General features: G+C 49.1%; 1 protein-coding gene across 6 annotated transcripts; it reads left to right on the forward strand.

The window, feature by feature from the left end:
- The first annotated feature begins 5,088 nt into the window (after positions 1 to 5,088).
- Positions 5,089 to 16,965, forward strand: ITPA (inosine triphosphatase). 6 transcript variants are annotated; one of them, XM_047852830.1, is made up of 8 exons: positions 5,089 to 5,547; positions 7,956 to 8,013; positions 8,106 to 8,170; positions 8,772 to 8,845; positions 9,584 to 9,705; positions 10,340 to 10,455; positions 13,776 to 13,852; positions 16,610 to 16,965. In XM_047852830.1, exons 1-8 carry the CDS (start codon positions 5,470 to 5,472, stop codon positions 16,674 to 16,676), a joined length of 657 nt encoding a protein of 218 aa, XP_047708786.1. In that variant the 5' UTR covers positions 5,089 to 5,469; the 3' UTR covers positions 16,677 to 16,965. The 6 variants fall into 6 exon arrangements, with proteins under 6 accessions (XP_047708786.1, XP_047708784.1, XP_047708788.1 ...); XM_047852828.1 differs by lacking the exon at positions 16,610 to 16,965 and adding an exon at positions 14,992 to 15,471 and having other exon boundaries at positions 5,118 to 5,547; XM_047852832.1 differs by lacking the exon at positions 16,610 to 16,965 and adding an exon at positions 14,992 to 15,471 and having other exon boundaries at positions 5,158 to 5,547; positions 9,674 to 9,705.
- The last annotated feature ends 240 nt before the right edge of the window (positions 16,966 to 17,205 follow it).

The raw sequence follows: 17,205 nt of genomic DNA on the forward strand, positions 1-17,205 counted from the left end.
TAGACTCCGCCCACCACCCGGGTCTCCGCCCAGGCCGCACACTTCGTGTGGAGGCCTCATTATTTTACCCTAAGGAATTTGGGAAGCATAAAAATACCCATTCCTTCAGGTGGAAATTATTGCAAACGGTTTTGTGCAGTGCGACATTTATATATGTTTTAAAAGCACTGAGCAATACCACACAGTGTTTATGAAAACATACATATGTGGAAAAAGTACAATAAGATGCTTAGCAATGATACACACCAACTTCAGGATAGAGGTTACCTTTGAGGGAAAGCCACGGATCGGATTAAGGGCAGAGATTTGCCTATTATCTGTGACATATAATTTCATTAAAAGGGGAGAGGGGAGGAGCAGAGACTAAATCTCCTATTTAGTGATACATTTTGGTACCCAGACCTGCAGTTTTATACCTATTTTAACATTAGCTTTATTATTTTAAATTAGCTTTATTAGACTAATATGAAAATTAGTGACCCAGTTTTCCATAGCGAGCACTCAAAATTTAAATACCCAGAGGAGATTTAAATTTCCATTTAATTCTTAAGAATTATTTAAAGGGCTGCCTGGGTGGTTTAGTTGGTTGAGCACCTGACTCTTGATTTTGGCTCAGATCATGCATGATTCCAGGGTTGTGGGATCAAGCCCCTTGTTGGGGTCTGCGCTGAGAGTGAAGCCTGTTTAAAATTCTCTCTCTCCCTCTGTCCCTCTCCCCTGCTTGTGCTCTCTCCCTCCCTCTCTAAAATAAAATTAAAAATTAAAAAAAAAAAGAATTACTTAAAAACTAGGAAAAAATTATACTTCAATAAAGTTGTTTGGAAAAAAAAACGGGGGACAGGATGTGAACTCAAGAATTTTTTTTAATGTTTATTTATTTATTTTGGGAGAGCGTGCAAGAGTGGGCAAAGGGGCAGAGAGAGGAGAGAGAGAATACCAAGCTGACAGTGCAGAGCCCCACATGGGGCTTGATCCCACAAACTGTGAAGTCATGTCCTGACCCAAAACCAAGAGTCAGATGTTTAACCAATTGAGCCAACCAGGCACTCTTCAAGATTTTTTAACAAGCAAATAGCAACTGCTGGGAATTTGCTGTAACAGCAATATGAAGTTTTTGTGTGTGTAATAACACAAAGATCAAAGGACCAATGGTATGTGTAAGATTTGAAAAAAGATGGTACCATGTTAAAATTTTAACATCTGTTAAGTTGGAATATTGGGAACTTCAGCATCTATTTTATTATTTTCTGTAACTTTGGAAATTTCATAATTCACATCTTTAAATTTTAAGCAAGCAAACAGGCCAGGATAGGTGAAATAAAAATAGCAAATGTTTAAAATTGTTAAAGTTGGGTAATGGGGCTTTTTTTCATATTTTGCGAAGTTTGACATTTTTGCATAAGTTGAAATTTCCCATAAAAAAAGTTTTATTGAAAATTAAAAATTATGGCAGCGCCTGGATGGCTCAGTTGGTTGAATACCCAACTCTTGAGTTCAGCTCAGGTCTTGATCCCAGGGTCCGTGGAATGGAGCCCCACTTCAGGCTCCACACCAAGCAGGAAGCCTGCTTGAGATTCCTTCTGTCTTCCTTTGCCCCTCTCCTCCTTGCTCACTCGCTCTCTCAAAAACAAAACAAACTAACAACAACAACAAAACACTAAAAAATACACAGGGCATGTAGCTGGCTCAATTGATCTCAAGGTCATAGGTTTGAGCCCCACATTGGATGTAGAGATTAATAAAATACATAAACTTCCTCTAAAACCTAAAAATTAAAACTTCATATATTTTTGTGTGTAATTTGCACATGCACAGAAAGTTTCTGGAAGGGCAAAGCAACAGTCAATAGAGAGAACTCTTCCTCGCTGCCTCAAACAGATATAATTTTTACAGCTTTCATTTAGTTCTCAGGTTCTCAGAATCCTGGAGCCCAAGCATGTCATTAAGATTTGTGGAGGGGGTGGAAGACAGCAGGGAGAACGGGGAGACAGCTGCTGCCGCCAGGGTCTAGGTATGAACAAAATAGGGCCGGGTTCATGACAGTAGCAGTGGGGGTAGAGAGGAGGGGACTGACTGAAGAACTATTTCAGAGGTAGAATTGACAGGACCTCACGAGCTCCTTTGAGAGCAAGAATCATCCTTCTTTGCTTAATGGGATTTCCCTCACAACGGAAGGGTGTGTGATTCCAAAGAGATTCCTTATCTCTTGGGAATTCCTTACTAAATTTTAGGAGGTAAAAATTCACATAGTTGAACTCAAGCATAGTTCGTTTAATGAACTACTGCAATCCCCTTTCGCTCTCTTCTAACTATGAACTTGACTGTCTCTTTATACCTTCGCTTATCAGTTAAATCAGTACATTTCTTTTTCGTTTTGTTGTTGACTAGGAGGATCTCTGTCATTGCAACCAAGAGTCCTGACTAGATTACATATACACAAACTTTTGGATGAATTACAGGTATTCATGTATCTCCTCTCTCCCCACAAGCTCTTATACTCCTAGCTTTAGGAGTATATACTTCAGCTTTAGAGTGAGTTTATACTTCAGCTTTAGAGTGAGGTGTAGCTAAAGCGAATACCCACTCACAATATCCCCTGCTTAATAACCCTTTATGGGCTCCAGCGGTTTGCTGGGTGACTGTCCACACCTCTCCAACCTCAGTGATGATTCCCCTAGCACCCAGTGCTCCCAGGGTCCTTCCACTGACCATATTGCATGGTATTTGTTTGTGTGGTACAGGGACACACGTCCCAGGTGAAGAGCTTCTTGCCTGAGGCTGTAGCTGAAGCTTTCCACAACCAGGAGCTCAGCTTTGCTCCCTGGGGAGAGCTCCCCTGGGGATTCCCGATGACGTCATGAAGAAGGAAGACAGATGACACAAAGGAAGGGCCACTCACTCCCTGAATCTAACCCACTATGTTCAGACGAACTCCAAGGACCCTCGTTCATTGCCTCATCAAATTGCCTAAACAGGAAACTTCAGACCCCCATCCCCCCCACCACCACAGGGCACAGTAATGCCTTTTGGCCTCTGCAACATTCCTGCTATGGTAACGTCATTGAGCAAAGGTTTTTAGAGAACATGGGAATTTTTCGATATTCCCTGACAAATTTGAGGGTCTAAAAAAAAAAAAAAAAGGGATTATCAGAGGACAAGAACATTAAGCAAAATAACTCATCCAGGCACTGACAGACCTCTGACTTCTGATGCTCTGTCAGGAGTTTCCTCACCAGGAAAGAACCACCCTGAATCTGCCCTCGCTGAGTCCCTGGAGGAAGGAGACAGGTGATTTGTTCACTGGGGATGTTAGCAGTGGGTCAAGGCCTGTGGTACAGGTGGGTCTGCTGGGGGCACTCCCTACTCTTTGTACTGTCAGGGAGAAAGAACTTCCTCTGACCTACAGTCCTCCTAGAAGGATTTAGAAGCAAACTGACATGAGAGATTAAGAGGAGAAAACCACATTAAAAAAGTTTTTTTTAGTGTTTTTGAGAGATAAAGAGAGACAGAGACAGAGCGTGAACAGGGGAGGAGCAGACAGACAGGGAGACACAGAATCAGAAGCAGGCTCCAAGCACAGAGCCTGATGCGGGGCTTAAACTCACAAACCGCAAGATTGTGACCTGGGACGAAGTCGGACGTTCAACTGGCTGAGCCACCCAGGCGCCCCGAGAAAAATCACATTTAAAAGGCATGTGTACAGGGAATCCACATAGACAAGACATTCCAAGACAATGAAATTGCTGCCTCCAATAAGACAAAGGGGCAATGTGAGGCTCACTAGGAGGAGAAGGGGTAGGGGACTGAGGATACAGAGGGAAGAAAACTCATTAGCAAGGTGAAAAGAGATATTTGGAAAAAACAAGGTTGCTCTATTATGCAGATAAATTCCTTCATAAAGGGAGGGGGGTCTCTGTTAATTAATACTTCTCTTCCTGTTGCAGGCTCTCCTTTCCAATGTAAATTTAGGCAGTTGGGGGGGGGGGCGGGGAGATAGCGTTTCCTGCATCGATTGCGTTTTCATTACTTTTAACTCGGAATAATCTTTGTGCCACAGTGGCACATTTTGGGGCATCTCATCCTGTACCCCTTCACTGTTTTCGGGATGCAAAGAACTGGCTGAGGCAGTGGGCATGGAGAAGGCATGATGGATCTGAGAGGCTGTAGGGATGAGGGAATGAGGGAGTCAAAACACGGAGGTCTCAAGCCTGGGAGACAGGTGAAAAGACCAGGTTTATTTTAGGCTATGCCAAATTTAAATTCAAAGGCAAGTAGCGGGATCTAAAAAAATGAAAACAGGGGCGCCTGGGTGGCTCAGTCGGTTGACCCTCAACTTCAGCTCAGGTCATGATCTCAGGGTAAGTTCGAGCCCCACATCCGACTCGCTGCTGTCAGTGCAAAGCCCACTTGGGATCCTCCGTCTCCCTCTCTTTCTCTGCCCTTCCCCCGCTGACGCTCTCTCAAAAATAAATATTTAAAACAAACAAACAAACTCATAGTTAACGAGAACAGACTGGTAGTTGGGTGACTGGAGAATGGGTGAAGGGGGTTGACAGGTACAAACTTCCAGTTGTAAAATAAATAATCCTGCAGGTGTACAGCATGGTAGCACGTTGACTACGTCCTGCATATTTTAAAGTTAGTGAGAGTCAATCCAAAAAGTTCTCATCACAAGAAAAAATACGTAAGGTGATCGATGTTAACCAGACTTACGGAGGTGAACGCTTCCAAATGTATACAAAGATCAAGCCATTAGTTGTACACCTGAAACTGATACCGTATTACATGTTAATTATATCTTAATTTAAAACAAGTTTTGTTTTTGTTTTTGTTTTTAACCCACGGTCAGACTTGACGGGAAAGGAGAGACGGGAGTGGGGCTGAAGATGAGGTCAGGATAAAGACCCAGGTTTGCAGCCCTTGCCCAGAAGGAAACAGCTCTCAGAGGCAGATTTGGAGGCGCCCGCGGAGAACGCGAACCGCCCAGAGCACAAGACTGCAGCTCATTACCGTGAAGGTTCTTAGCCTCCCTCGGTGCCCCCTTCCCTCTCCCCTTCCCAGAGTGGGGAGAAAGCAGGGTAGGGGGCGGTGGTTGCAATGGTCTCTCCTGGTCCTCGAAAAGAGCGCCCCTTGGCGGGAGGGCCTGGTCTCGACCGCCAGTCTCTGGAAGACCTCGCAATTCCGGCGCAGACGGGCCGCGCCATTTTCCCCCCTTCTAGCGCCGGGGGCCCCAGGCTGCTCAACCAGATAAGAGGCGCTCTGCTCCCGGAACCTGAGCAAGGAAGCCGGGCCCCCAGCGCGGACTTCTCGCCCCAAAGGCAGCTAGGCTGCGGCTCACAGAGGACGCGCTTCCCGAGAGCCTAAAGCTGCTTTGTCCGGGACGCTAAGCCGGAAGCCGTGCCGCCCGCTTCCGTGCGCCAGCCGGAAGTGCCTGGGACCCGAGGCAAAGGGGCTTCCTGTGGGTCATGCATGCAGTTCGGCATGGCGGCCCCCTTAGCCGGGAAGAAGATCGTGTTTGTCACGGGGAACGCCAAGAAGCTGGAGGAGGTGCCGGGAGGGCGCGGGAGGCCGACCAGTAGGCGGCTGGGGGGTAGCGTGTGGCAGGGCCCGCTGAGGATAGGGCGGAGAGAAGCGGTCTCCAGGTGGAGGGGGCACGGAGAGGCGGACCCGGGCGTGTGGAACGGGCTGGGCCTCGTGGAGTGAAACAGCCTTGTGTGCGGAGTGGGGCGGCCGGTGGTTGGCCTTGATAGAATGATGGCGTTGACAGATCCGGGCTTGTGAGCTCGGGGTTGCAGGAGCCAAAGGAGTGCCGGGTCCATAGTACCTGTCCCAGTGGTCACCTATTAAGCTAGACCCCAAACCGTGCCTCTTGACACCCCTCTGGAGCTGATCCAGGCCGCCCTGCGGACCCAGGAGTGCCAGACAACGCGTGGGGCAGGCATCCAAACTGAGCCGTCCACGCCCCACCACGGTTCAGAAATGTGGTCCTCAGCCTCTCCAAGCCTGTTTCCTTCTCTGTGAAATGGGGATGATTTGAGAGGTCTGTTTGACAAACCAGTTGGGTGGAGGAGTGAGAGAGGCAATGGATCCAGAGTTCCTGCCTCTGGGAATTTGTGGCTAGCTGTGAGGATTCTGCGGGTGGACGGATAGCCTTTGGCAGCAAGTAATAGGGACACCAGAAGTTTATATAAACCACCAGGTGACTTTTCCTAGTAATACAATGTTACAATGTGATGTCTCACAAGACTTGAGCCACTCAAGGGCCTATCTAGTCCTTGTAGTTCTCTCTGGATGCTCATCCCTTTCCTGCTGGTGTTTTTCTGCTTCCTTCCCTCCTGCTGGAGGGGGCAGTGAGGCTTCTGCCATACATTAGCTCTGGTTAACTTTGCTTTGGTCAAGGGTTTGCCCCTGCTCAGTCAGCCATGGCCAAGGAGGTGAGTCATGGTGCAAAATCGGTGACATCCGCTAGATACGTCTGAGGCAGACGAGTGGGATGCAGTCATTAGGGGCCCCTTCATTTGTCTGCAGTATAGAGAATGATAGCACTTCTGTACCAGTACAGGGTGTCCTACTCAGGAGCCAGAGCCCTGTGCTAATGAAAAGTTTGGGATCTTGAGGCCAGACCAAACAGACAAGTAGTGACACGCTGAACAGAGCACCATCACAAAGGAAATTCTGTTGTACAATTCTCAAAATATAAATATTTGTAGGGGCGCCTGGGTGGCGCAGTTGGTTAAGTGTCTAACTTTTGAGCTTGGCTCAGGTCATGATCTCACAGTTGGTGAGTTCGAGCCCTGCATCAGGCTGTGTGCTGATGGCATGGAACCTGCTTGGGATTCTGTCTCTCCCTCTCTCTGCCGCTCCCCAGCTTGTGCGCTCTCTCTCTCAAAACAAATAAATAAACTTAAAAAAAAAAGGAAAGAAAGTTCAAAATATAAATGTTTGTGATCTAGTTAACATATACTTTATTAACGCATTAAAGGATTCAATCTAGCAGTGTGTAATTACCATACTTTTATTTTATTCATTTATTACTTTTTTAATGTTTATTTATTTTTGAGATAGAGAGTGACAGAGCACGAACGGGGTGGTGGGGGGGTAGAGAGAAGGAGACACAGAATCCAAAGCAGGCTCCAGGCTCTGAGCTGTCAGCACAGAGCCCAACTCGGGGCTCAAACTCACTTAATCGTGAGATCATGACCTGCACTGAAGTTGGAGGCTTAACCGATAGAGCCACCCAGGCGCCCCTGTTACCATAATTTTAAAAGAGTATTGTAAATATTGTGAGATTCTGCTATAGCTATAATGGAACATGACAACATGTGTGATTTTATTTTTTATTTTTAGAGAGAGAGTGAGCAGAAGAGAGGGCAGAGGGAGAGAATCCTAAGCAGGCTTCGCACTTACTATGGAGCCTGATGCAGGGCTCAATCCCACAACCCTGGGATCATGACCTGAGCTGAAATGGATGCTCAACCCCACATGTGTGATTTTAATAGATTTAAAGGTCACAGGAACTGCTGATGCTGTTTTGGTTTTCTATATTCACAATTGGAAAAGAGGCTAAATTTCAGCTAGGGAGTAGTGAAAATAAAAAGGTATTTTTTCCCATCCAGGTTTACAGGCTTCTTGAATTCTGGGTAACCCCTGATTGAGAACTGGAATAGGAGGCTAGGTAGAGTTGCAGGGAGCAGGGAGAAGGGGAGAGGGTATTCCGGGTAGCTGGTTAACATGAACAGAGAGACCTGAAGTAGGAGGGGTAGGAGGCTGAGCAGATGGGGAAGCTGACCTGCTGGAGTGGGGCCCTGAAGTCTGGAGTGAGGCTCATGGGCCTAATTTGGTAAGCCTGAGGGGACTGGCCCGAGAATTACCTGAAGAGAAAAGTGGACGACAGCTTGTGTAGTATGGGGAAATTGTTAACAAATGGTGATAAATGTTCTTTCATTTTGGAACAGGTCATTCAGATTCTGGGAGATAAGTTTCCATGCACTTTGGTGGCACAGAAAATTGACCGTATGTCTCTGTTTTGTTTTATTTTTGAAAACTCGTTCCATTTCTCTGTCTCCCTGTGACCTGACTCTCTATGTGTCTGTTTCTCCAATAAGTGCCAGAGTACCAGGGAGAGCCTGATGAGATTTCCATACAGAAGTGTCAGGAGGCAGCTCGCCAGGTGCTTGTTCCTCGCGTGTCCCATACTTGTTCCTCTTGTCCTGGGGGCTCCTGGGGGCTGTGCCTGCTGGGCTCAGGCAGAGAATAATAGGGTGGGCACAGTTGGTCAAAACTTCAAGGACCTGCCCAGGCCAGCTAGAGTGGGGCCAATTAATGTTTCTTTCTTCTCAACATTGACTGCATAGTATCTCCCAGACCACCACGCACACACACGCACACACACACTTCTCTCTCTGATTTTCAGATACATACATTCCAATCCCTACATTGTCCCCACACATATCTATCTACCGCTGCACTCACACATCTCTGTGGAATTGAGAAAGAGCACTTTATGAAGAGCCTGAGTGTGAATCTCAGCTTTCAGCTCTCCTGTTGCTGTGCCTGGAATAAGCTTTACAACCTGCCAAGTTTTTGGTGTTCCTATCTCTAAAGTGAAGATAAGAGATTACCCAAGGGCTGTTTCCTGTAGCTGTTTCCTGCTGCTACAGATCACAACTAGCTGTGTGTCTGGCCCCAGCCAGGGTGGCCTAGGAATTCAGGCTAGGGACAGGGCCCACTCCTGGTCACAGGTCTCAGGGCTCCATTTCCATGTGCTGCAGGTGCAGGGGCCCGTACTGGTGGAGGACACCTGTCTGTGCTTCAACGCCCTTGGGGGCCTCCCTGGCCCCTACATGTGAGTGCTCCCCTTGCAGGCGCCTGGCCACAAAACCACCTGAACTTTGAAATGATTGGTTACCTAATACTGTGGGTCATTCACTGTCTTGGTGTCAGCACCAATATTTCACATTGTCCCGAGAAGGGATTAGGGATGGGGGAGAGGCATGCCTTTCTTTCTTTTGTAAAGTGTGAGAATGTGATTGTGTAAGTGGAGATGGGCAAGAGGAACCCACCCGCTGGAGAGGTACATTCGTGGCAGATCGATTTCAGGAAAAAGGAAATAAGGAAGTTGAGATCTGAAAATGGATTTCCTTAAAACTATCCAGTGCCCCGGACACCCTCAGATGGTCCTTGTGTATCTCTAGGATACAAATACCCCGATTTGAATACCCTTGGCCGGGGTTGGAGGACATACGCACAGAAGTGCTTTTGCTGGGTTTTGGATCTGTATATGTTGAACTTTTGGATCCAACTTATGTTGGATCGCCAGTATGTCTGCCAGGGCAGCTGCACCTTACGTATATTGCACCATTCCCTCACCAGCGCTTATTAGGGCTTCAGTGTTTTGCAGTGTGGGGGATGTGAAGTGTTAACCACATTTGGTTTTAGTTTGCATTTTTCTAATTACCAGTGAGGTTGAAGTCTTCATAGGTTTATTGATCTGTGCATTGCCTGTATGCCTCCATCCTTTTTCCTATTACTTCTCTTCATTTTGAATGATGGCATTTTCTGTCCTGTCATATGGCCGTCCCAGGGCTCTACTCCCTGGGGAGTGCAGCCCAGAGAAGATGGTGGGAAGCTCCAGCTGCTCCTGTTGTCTGATTCACCTTCGTTTCTCTTGCAGAAAGTGGTTTCTGGAGAAGTTAAAGCCTGAAGGTATTAATCTCCTTTATTATCTCTTCTTTTATCTATTGGGAATTGAGAATCTGGAGGTGGTCCAGTGGAGGAATCCCAACTAGTAATCAGGAATCTCAGGTTCTAGCCCTCACCATGGAGCCTGTGTTCATCTGTTTCACTATCTATAAGGAGCAGCTGCCACTCTCCCTACACACCCAGCTCCAGGGAGCTCCGAGAAGATGGGAGTGGGAGTGGGGGTGCTGTGAGTTTTGGAGACAAAGGCGCTGCAGTTTATTCTGGCTGAGAGAGCTGGCCCTATTGACTGCTGGCCTGTCCTTGCCTTAGCGAGGGCCTGGGCTGGGGGCTGGGGGACTGGCCGCCCCTTGCATACCCTGTCACGTTGTGGGCCAAGATGTTCCCTCCTTAGGTGCTTTAAAAACACTTTATATTATGGAGCATTTCAAACATATACAGTAGTAGAATAGAATAATGAGCTCCATGTGCCCGTCACCCAATTTCCAGGGTTATAAGCACGGAACCTATCTGACGACATGTATAAGCTCTCCAAATTTGGTGGCTCCCCCATCCAGGGACTCAGGGATGGGGAGTAAGGCTGGGAGCTGAGCTGCACAGCCATCACTGTATTCCCCGCCCCCCCCCCCCCCCCCCCCAGGTCTCCACCAGCTCCTGGCTGGGTTTGAGGACAAGTCAGCCTATGCGCTCTGCACGTTTGCACTCAGCACCGGGGACCCCAGCGAGCCAGTGCGCCTGTTCAGGGGCCGGACCTCGGTGCGTACGAATAATAGTTCCCCCATGTGCCGCCAGAGGGTGCTGTGGCTTGAGCCGATGGCCCAGGGTCTAATGCAGGAGGGTGGTGGGAAGGGCCCTCCTGGCCAGTTAGTTCCCAGAGCTTTGCCCAGGCATGCCCCTGGGCATGACAACCAGAAGTGCTGTCAATCCCCAAATCTATTTGACCTCTGAGACTGTTGTTTCTGGGATACACACAGTGGCTCATGGCTGTTGAGGCCTGGTATACCTAGAGCTCTGCACTGTGTGCCCTTCTAGGAAGCAGATATGGAACTGAAGGTGACAACTCCCAGAGCTACATGGACAACCCCAGTTGCTTCCAGCTCAAGTCTTTTTATCCAACTGCTGAGGCTATAGCTTCCCTTGAGCATCTCACAGCCTTTCCAACTTTTCATGTTCCTGTGCAATCTTCTTCCCCTAGCTCATTCCTTCCTTGGCTGCCCTCGAACACACCCATGCCTGCCTAGCACACCCTTGCGTTCAGAAACACACCCCTGTGCTTCTCACAGGATCCAGACCACCTTCTGGGCTGGCCTGCTCCCCTGACAGTGCGGCTGTTCCATCCTTGTGTCGGGAGGATGCATTCTGGCACATCACTCCTCTGCCAGTCCCTTCTCATGATAAAATCCAGAGTCTCCTGTGGCCCGCAGAGCCATACCCCAGAGGCTCCTCTGGGGGCTGCCCACAGACATCTCATCATGCCCTGCTGGTTACATATTTTTTTTTTTTTTTTTTTAATTTTAGAGAGAGTGTGTGCAGGGGAGAAGGGGCAGAGGGAGAGAGAGAATGTGTGCCCTGTTGTACAACAGATCTCTAGAACTTTTTCATCCTGCAAAATTGAAACTATACCCATTGAGCAAAAACTCCCCTTTTCCCCTCCCCACTAAACCCTGGAAACTGGTATTCCACTTTTGTTTCTAAGAGTTTGGCAACTTCAGGCCCCTCCTATAAGTGGAATCCTACGTACAGTATTTGTCTTTTTTGTGGCTGGCTTATTTCTTAGTATAATGTCGTCATGGATCATTTGTGTTGTAGCATGTGATAGAATTCCTCCTTTTTATTGAGGCTGAATAATATCCATTGTATGTATATTCACATTTGTTTTGTCCATTTATCCATCAATGGGCGTTTCAATTGCCTCCACATTCGGCTATTGTGAATAATGCTGCTATGAACATGGGTGTGCAGATACCTCTTGAGATCTTGTGTTCAGTTCTTTTGGCTGAACAGAGCCAGGATTGCTGGATCATAATTGCTGGGAAAAATTAGTCGTAGTTGTCTGCTACTTTCACAGAAATGTTCTCTAGAAAATCAGAAGTATGAATGACTGCAGGCCCTGCTGATGGGGCTTGCTCCCTGGGGTCCCCGTTCCCTATTTCCTGTTGTCTCCGCAGCTCTGGCTGCTTCACGCACTTTGTTGCTGGCCAGCCTCTGCTTTCGCTGAGGTGGCTTTGTTTCTTCTGGTTTTGGTCTCACTCGAGCTTTGTAAACCCAGTCACGTTGTCTTTTCTGCAACGCCCGTGCCAAGCCCTTCCCCATCTTGGGTCCTGACACTGGCTGTGTCTACCACCTGGAGTGTTCTTGCCCAGCACTGTATGTGGCTAAAGTGTCTCCTCATGGAGTTCCTCATCTAGGTTACTCCATGCTGTTGTTCTTGAGCCCAGCTTCCTGTCTATTCCCTCAAAGGCACTTTGCGTTTGGTAATCTGTTGACTGGTGGAAAGCCTGTTTTGCGTAAGAGACCCATTCTATGAGGGCAAGGCTGGGCCTGCTATTACCCCAGTGCTGAGAACACTGCCTGCCCCACCGTTCGTGGTGTGGGTGAGGTTCAGAGTGGTCAGCTGTGGGCCTTGGTCACATAGCTCCCCACTAGCGGTAGCAGAATTTGCCTTTGGTCTGAACAGTTTGGCAGTTATGGCTACTGGCGCATCCTCATCCTCTACCGCTTCCGTTGTATTTATTTTTTTTTTAAGTTTATTTACTTTGAGAGAGAGAGAGAAAGACCAAGAGAGCAAGTAGAGGAGGAGGAGAGGGAGAGGGAGAGGGAGGATCTGAAGCTGTAAGCACAGAGCCTTATGCAAGGCTCAAACTCCTGAACTGTGAAATCACAACTCCAGCAGAAACCTAGATGGATGCTTCACTGACTGAGCCACGCAGGCACCCCTTCCCTTGTATTTTTAAGATTATTATTATTGTTATTATTTTTAAGTTTTTAAATTTATTTTGAGAGAGACAGAGCATGAGCAGGGAAGGGGCAGAAAGAGAGGGAGAGAATCTCCAACAGGCTTCACGCTTTCAGTGTAGAGCCCAGTGCGGGGCTCGAGCTCACAAACCGTGAGATTGTGATCTGAGCCGAAATCAAGAATCCGAAATCAAGAGCTTAACTGACTGAGCCACCCAGGAGCCCCTTATTATTTTTTAACTTTTATGGCAACATGACAGCTCATGATGCTGAGTTAAATTGTTCTTTGTTAACATTATTCTGTTGGAATTTGCCTATTACAGCCAGTATTTACTGAACTCATTTGTGTACTGGACACTGTGCTAAGTGATTTCTGTTTCTTCATTTAATTATTAGGGCCTCCTTTGTATTTTGAGAAATGCAGCAATTTATTTCACTTAGCATAATAAAAATGAGCGCCTGGGTGGCTCAGTTGGTCAAGCATCCAATTCCTGATTTCAGCTCAGGTCATGATTTCACTATTGTGAGATCGAGCCCCACGTCAAGGGACAGTGCAGAGCCTGCTTGGGATTCTCTCTCTCCCTCTCTCTACCTCTCCCCTGCTCGTGCTCGCTCTCTCACTAAAAATAAAACATTTGTTTAAAAAAATTGAGTAGCAGGCAGAGGGCTACTTTGCATAGTTTGGCACCTTATAACTTCTATTAAGAGAAAATGTTTTCTGTCAGTTTTTCCAAGTTGACTTTCTTCTTTATTGAGGTCACAGTTTGTGAAAGCTAGGGAGGGCAGGTGGCCCCAGGGGTATCAGTGTATCTGTGGGCTCAAGTTTGTCATTCTTCCGTGTGTCTGTGTGTGTGTCTGTGTGTGTCTGTGTGTGTGTGTGTGTGTGTGTGTGTGAGAGAGAGAGAGAGAGAGAGAGAGAGAGAGAGAGAGAAGGGAGAGCTGCCCCACTGCATATTATTTGTGTATTCAGCAAACATTTGCAGGTACCATGGACCCCTTGAAACCGTATCTTTTGAGTAAATGGGGCTTAACCAAACTGAACTCACACTGGCTACTACCCTTCTCCTAGTGCATCTCCTCTATGGCCCGTGACATACCTGTCCCTCCCTTTCGTCTGGCAGGGCCGGATTGTGGTGCCCCGAGGCTGCCGGGACTTCGGCTGGGATCCTTGTTTTCAGCCTGATGGATACGAGCAGACGTAAGGAGCTCCATTTTCTCCCAGGGATGTGGGGTCAGGATAGCCACAGTCTGGGTTGGGTCAGCGCCCCGCCTCAGTGCAGGCACGCAGGCATGGGCGGGGCCAGGCCACGGGCTGCCGTTCCAGCTGAAGGCAGCTCCGCTGGGGTGGACTCAAGGAATCCGAGTGGGCCAGTCTCCAGCGTAGGGGCAGCCGGGCGGAGCTGGGAGTCCTGGGCGCCCGGGCTCCAGCTCGCCATGGAGCAGCTGCCGGACTGCAGTGCTTTCCCCTTTCTGCCCTGACAGTTCTGTGGGATGATTCGACTTCCCTATCTGGTTTGGAAAAGCATTAATATTTATAGCCTCTGGTGGGCACCGCATGAAACCCCCACGGTGCCAAGCGTTCTCAGTGTGTCACGGGAACCCACCCCCTTTATTTACACTGGACATGTTGGCCATTATTGGAGTCAAGTGTTCCAGGCTAGAGGGGCCCTTAGGGATTGTGACCTGGGGCCTCACAATAGCCAAACAGGGCTGAGGACAACATGAAGCCCCACCGTCCCAAGAATGCAAGGGACAGAAATGCTCTATGTCCGCTCTGTTCAGTCCAACACATGGTTAGGGTGACTGAGGTACTGAAATTATTTTTACTCCATTGTGGTAGATTTCAATTCAAATGGCCGCTTGTGGCTGGTGGCCACATAGCGGACAGCACGGCTCTAAAGTACCCAAGTGGGGTGTGGATTCTCACCTCACTAGAGTCCTGATGTGGAGGAGTGGCCACTGGCCGGCTGTCCCGTGCCACCCCCGCAGTACATGAGAGGAGACTGTCGTATTTGCTCTGTCAGGCCCCACTGCTTCCTGTCAACAGATGACAAAGCTGATCAAATATGCAGCTTATCCCCCAGTCCCTGGCTTCCCTTAATGACTTTTGGACAGTAGAGCAAATCTAACATCTTTCTGCACTCATTAATATGGGTTTCCAGCTACAGGGGAATTTAAAACTCTCTCCAGTTTTTTAAAAAATTAACCCTGGCTGTCAGGAGCTGGTGGCCCCGCCACCCTTTCCTGGTGACTCCTTGAGCTTGGGGCTCCGAGGCAGGTGAGGGATGCACACCCCCTGAATCCGGGCTCCTCTGAACTGCTGCTGTTGCCCCTTAGGTACGCAGAGATGCCCAAAGCTGAGAAGAACACCATCTCCCATCGCTTCCGGGCCCTGCTTGAGCTGCAGAAATACTTTGGCAGCCTGAGTCCTCCGGTAGCCGGTGACAGTCGCCCTGGCGGGGGATCTGGGGAAAGCTAGCCCGAAACCTCCCCCATCAGGCACCCCTCCAAGTACTTCCTTCAGGGTTCCCACTTGCTAGGGGTGTTGAGACCACCTCACCAGCCCTGCTTGGAGGAGCAGCTGGCTCTGCTTGGAGAAACTTTGGGCAGGGACACCATTTTCTTGCCCTCAGGGATTCAGTGGTCCCTCCTGCAGCCCCTGGCTTAGGATCCTAAAAGGACCTTGGATGGTATCCTGGCCACATCAGGATGGAGGTTTCGGGAAGAACCACACAAATAGCCCTAGATGTGTAAAAAATGCAACAAGAGTACTGGAGGACACTTGTCTGCAAAATAAACGATACGTCCATTTTGAAACCTGCCCTGGGCAGTTGTCTGTCTCCCGAGTCCCTTTTGGCAGGAGCAGGAAACCTCTCAGGTTGGGGGTGATGGTGGGACAAGGGCGGCAGCTGAGGGTGCTGGAGTAGCGCATCTTTCCTTTCGTTCTTGAAGTCTCTGATCACAAGCTGATCTTTTCTTGGCCAGATCCACACCGCCCACCCACCCATTGTGGGATGCCACCACCCAGCTGGCCTCCATGGTGTTTGCTGGGTTGGGGGCAGGCAATGCAGAATGTTGAGTGCTGTTGCAGTATTTCACTATGGCGTTAGAGCAGCCAAAGTGTTGGTTTGTGATTATAATGCCAAGTTCATTTGTATGGCAGGGGAACAGGGTGGAAGCTTGATCCCAGTGGGATGACATGACATGGTTCAGCCTGGGGCCTCCAAGCTTTTCGGGAAGCTTGTCTCAGCTGCCCCAGGTCCTCGCTGTGACCCAGTGAAGCCATTTTCTGGATGGGACTTTAAGGGGCCTGGGGTGGCTCCCTTTCCTTCCCTGCAGGTTTCTCTGATAAGGAGGAGGTGCCCACCCTGAGGATATTCAGAAAAGCCTGTTGTGTGCAATGGGGGAGGGGAGAACATAATGCTGGGAGTCCCTCCCGGGCTTATTTCTGTGCTCACAGGCAGCTCTGGAGAATGTCACTTCCAGTCACTGTTCCTCAGTCCTGGCAGCATGACCCAGGGCCTGAGTTTAACTGTTGTTTCCTCCCTGAAACTGCATCATTGTGTGTGGGTGAGGACAGAACAGCATTCCTTTGCTCCCCACTTGCCTGTGAGGCTCAGCTGGCTTATCTCCCCAGGAAGTGCCAGGGCCAGACCCAGCCTTGCCTAGTTGTCTCCTTGGTAGTGAGTGACGTCTGACTGGGCTCAGGCATGGGGTACTGGGGACCTGTCTGCTCCTGGCCTGGTGATTCTGGATAAGGCCCTACCTGCAGGGGACACCTAGGCCCCTGGGGAGGGGGCCCCAAAGGATCATGAGCCACATGGATGGAGTGGGGACCTGGGGCTTAGGGCAGGGCAGCCCTCTGTGCTTGCTACTCAACTCTTAAAGTGATGTCCTGGGTCCACAGGATACTGTCCCCCTTTGTTAACCTTGAGCTACCCATCCCTGCACACAGCGCCGTGAGTGTTCGGACCCACGCCACCTGCCCAGGAGCAGTCGCGCAGTTGGAAGACGGGTCTTGATTGTGCTGGTCCCCGTTCCTCCAGTCATCGAGCCAGGGGATACACCTCTCCTGCTCTGCCGTCCATCCAGCCAGGGCAGGGTCATTGTTGCCAGTTATAAGTGGAAGATACCATCTCACCGTCGGGTTGCATTTCTCAGGTACCCAAGGGCATTCTCGCCGCCTGTTACCGTTTGGGTGCCCCCCACCGCAGGTTTTCCTCTTTTCTATTGGGGGTTGGGAGTCATGGTCTTTTTTTGTTGGTTTGCAGAAATTCTTAGCATACCTAGTTATTAGAGGTAGCAGATGTCTCCCTTGGTCTGTGGTGTATTTGTCAAGCCAAAGTCCTGTAAGGTGTGTGATGGGGTCCGTGAGCCAGGTGCTCTACCACTGCCGGTGCCCCCGATATGGCCAGAGTCTCAGATCCGTCCGCCACGGACTCTGGCCAACCACCAAATGACCAAACCAGAAACACGGCACCTTCTCCCCTCCGGCAAACCAATCCCTGCATCCTGCCATTTGGATTCTTCCCACTTCAGTTCATCCCCACT

This window comes from Prionailurus viverrinus, chromosome A3 (assembly GCF_022837055.1).
Source record: "Prionailurus viverrinus isolate Anna chromosome A3, UM_Priviv_1.0, whole genome shotgun sequence".
Classification (NCBI taxonomy): domain Eukaryota; kingdom Metazoa; phylum Chordata; class Mammalia; order Carnivora; family Felidae; genus Prionailurus; species Prionailurus viverrinus.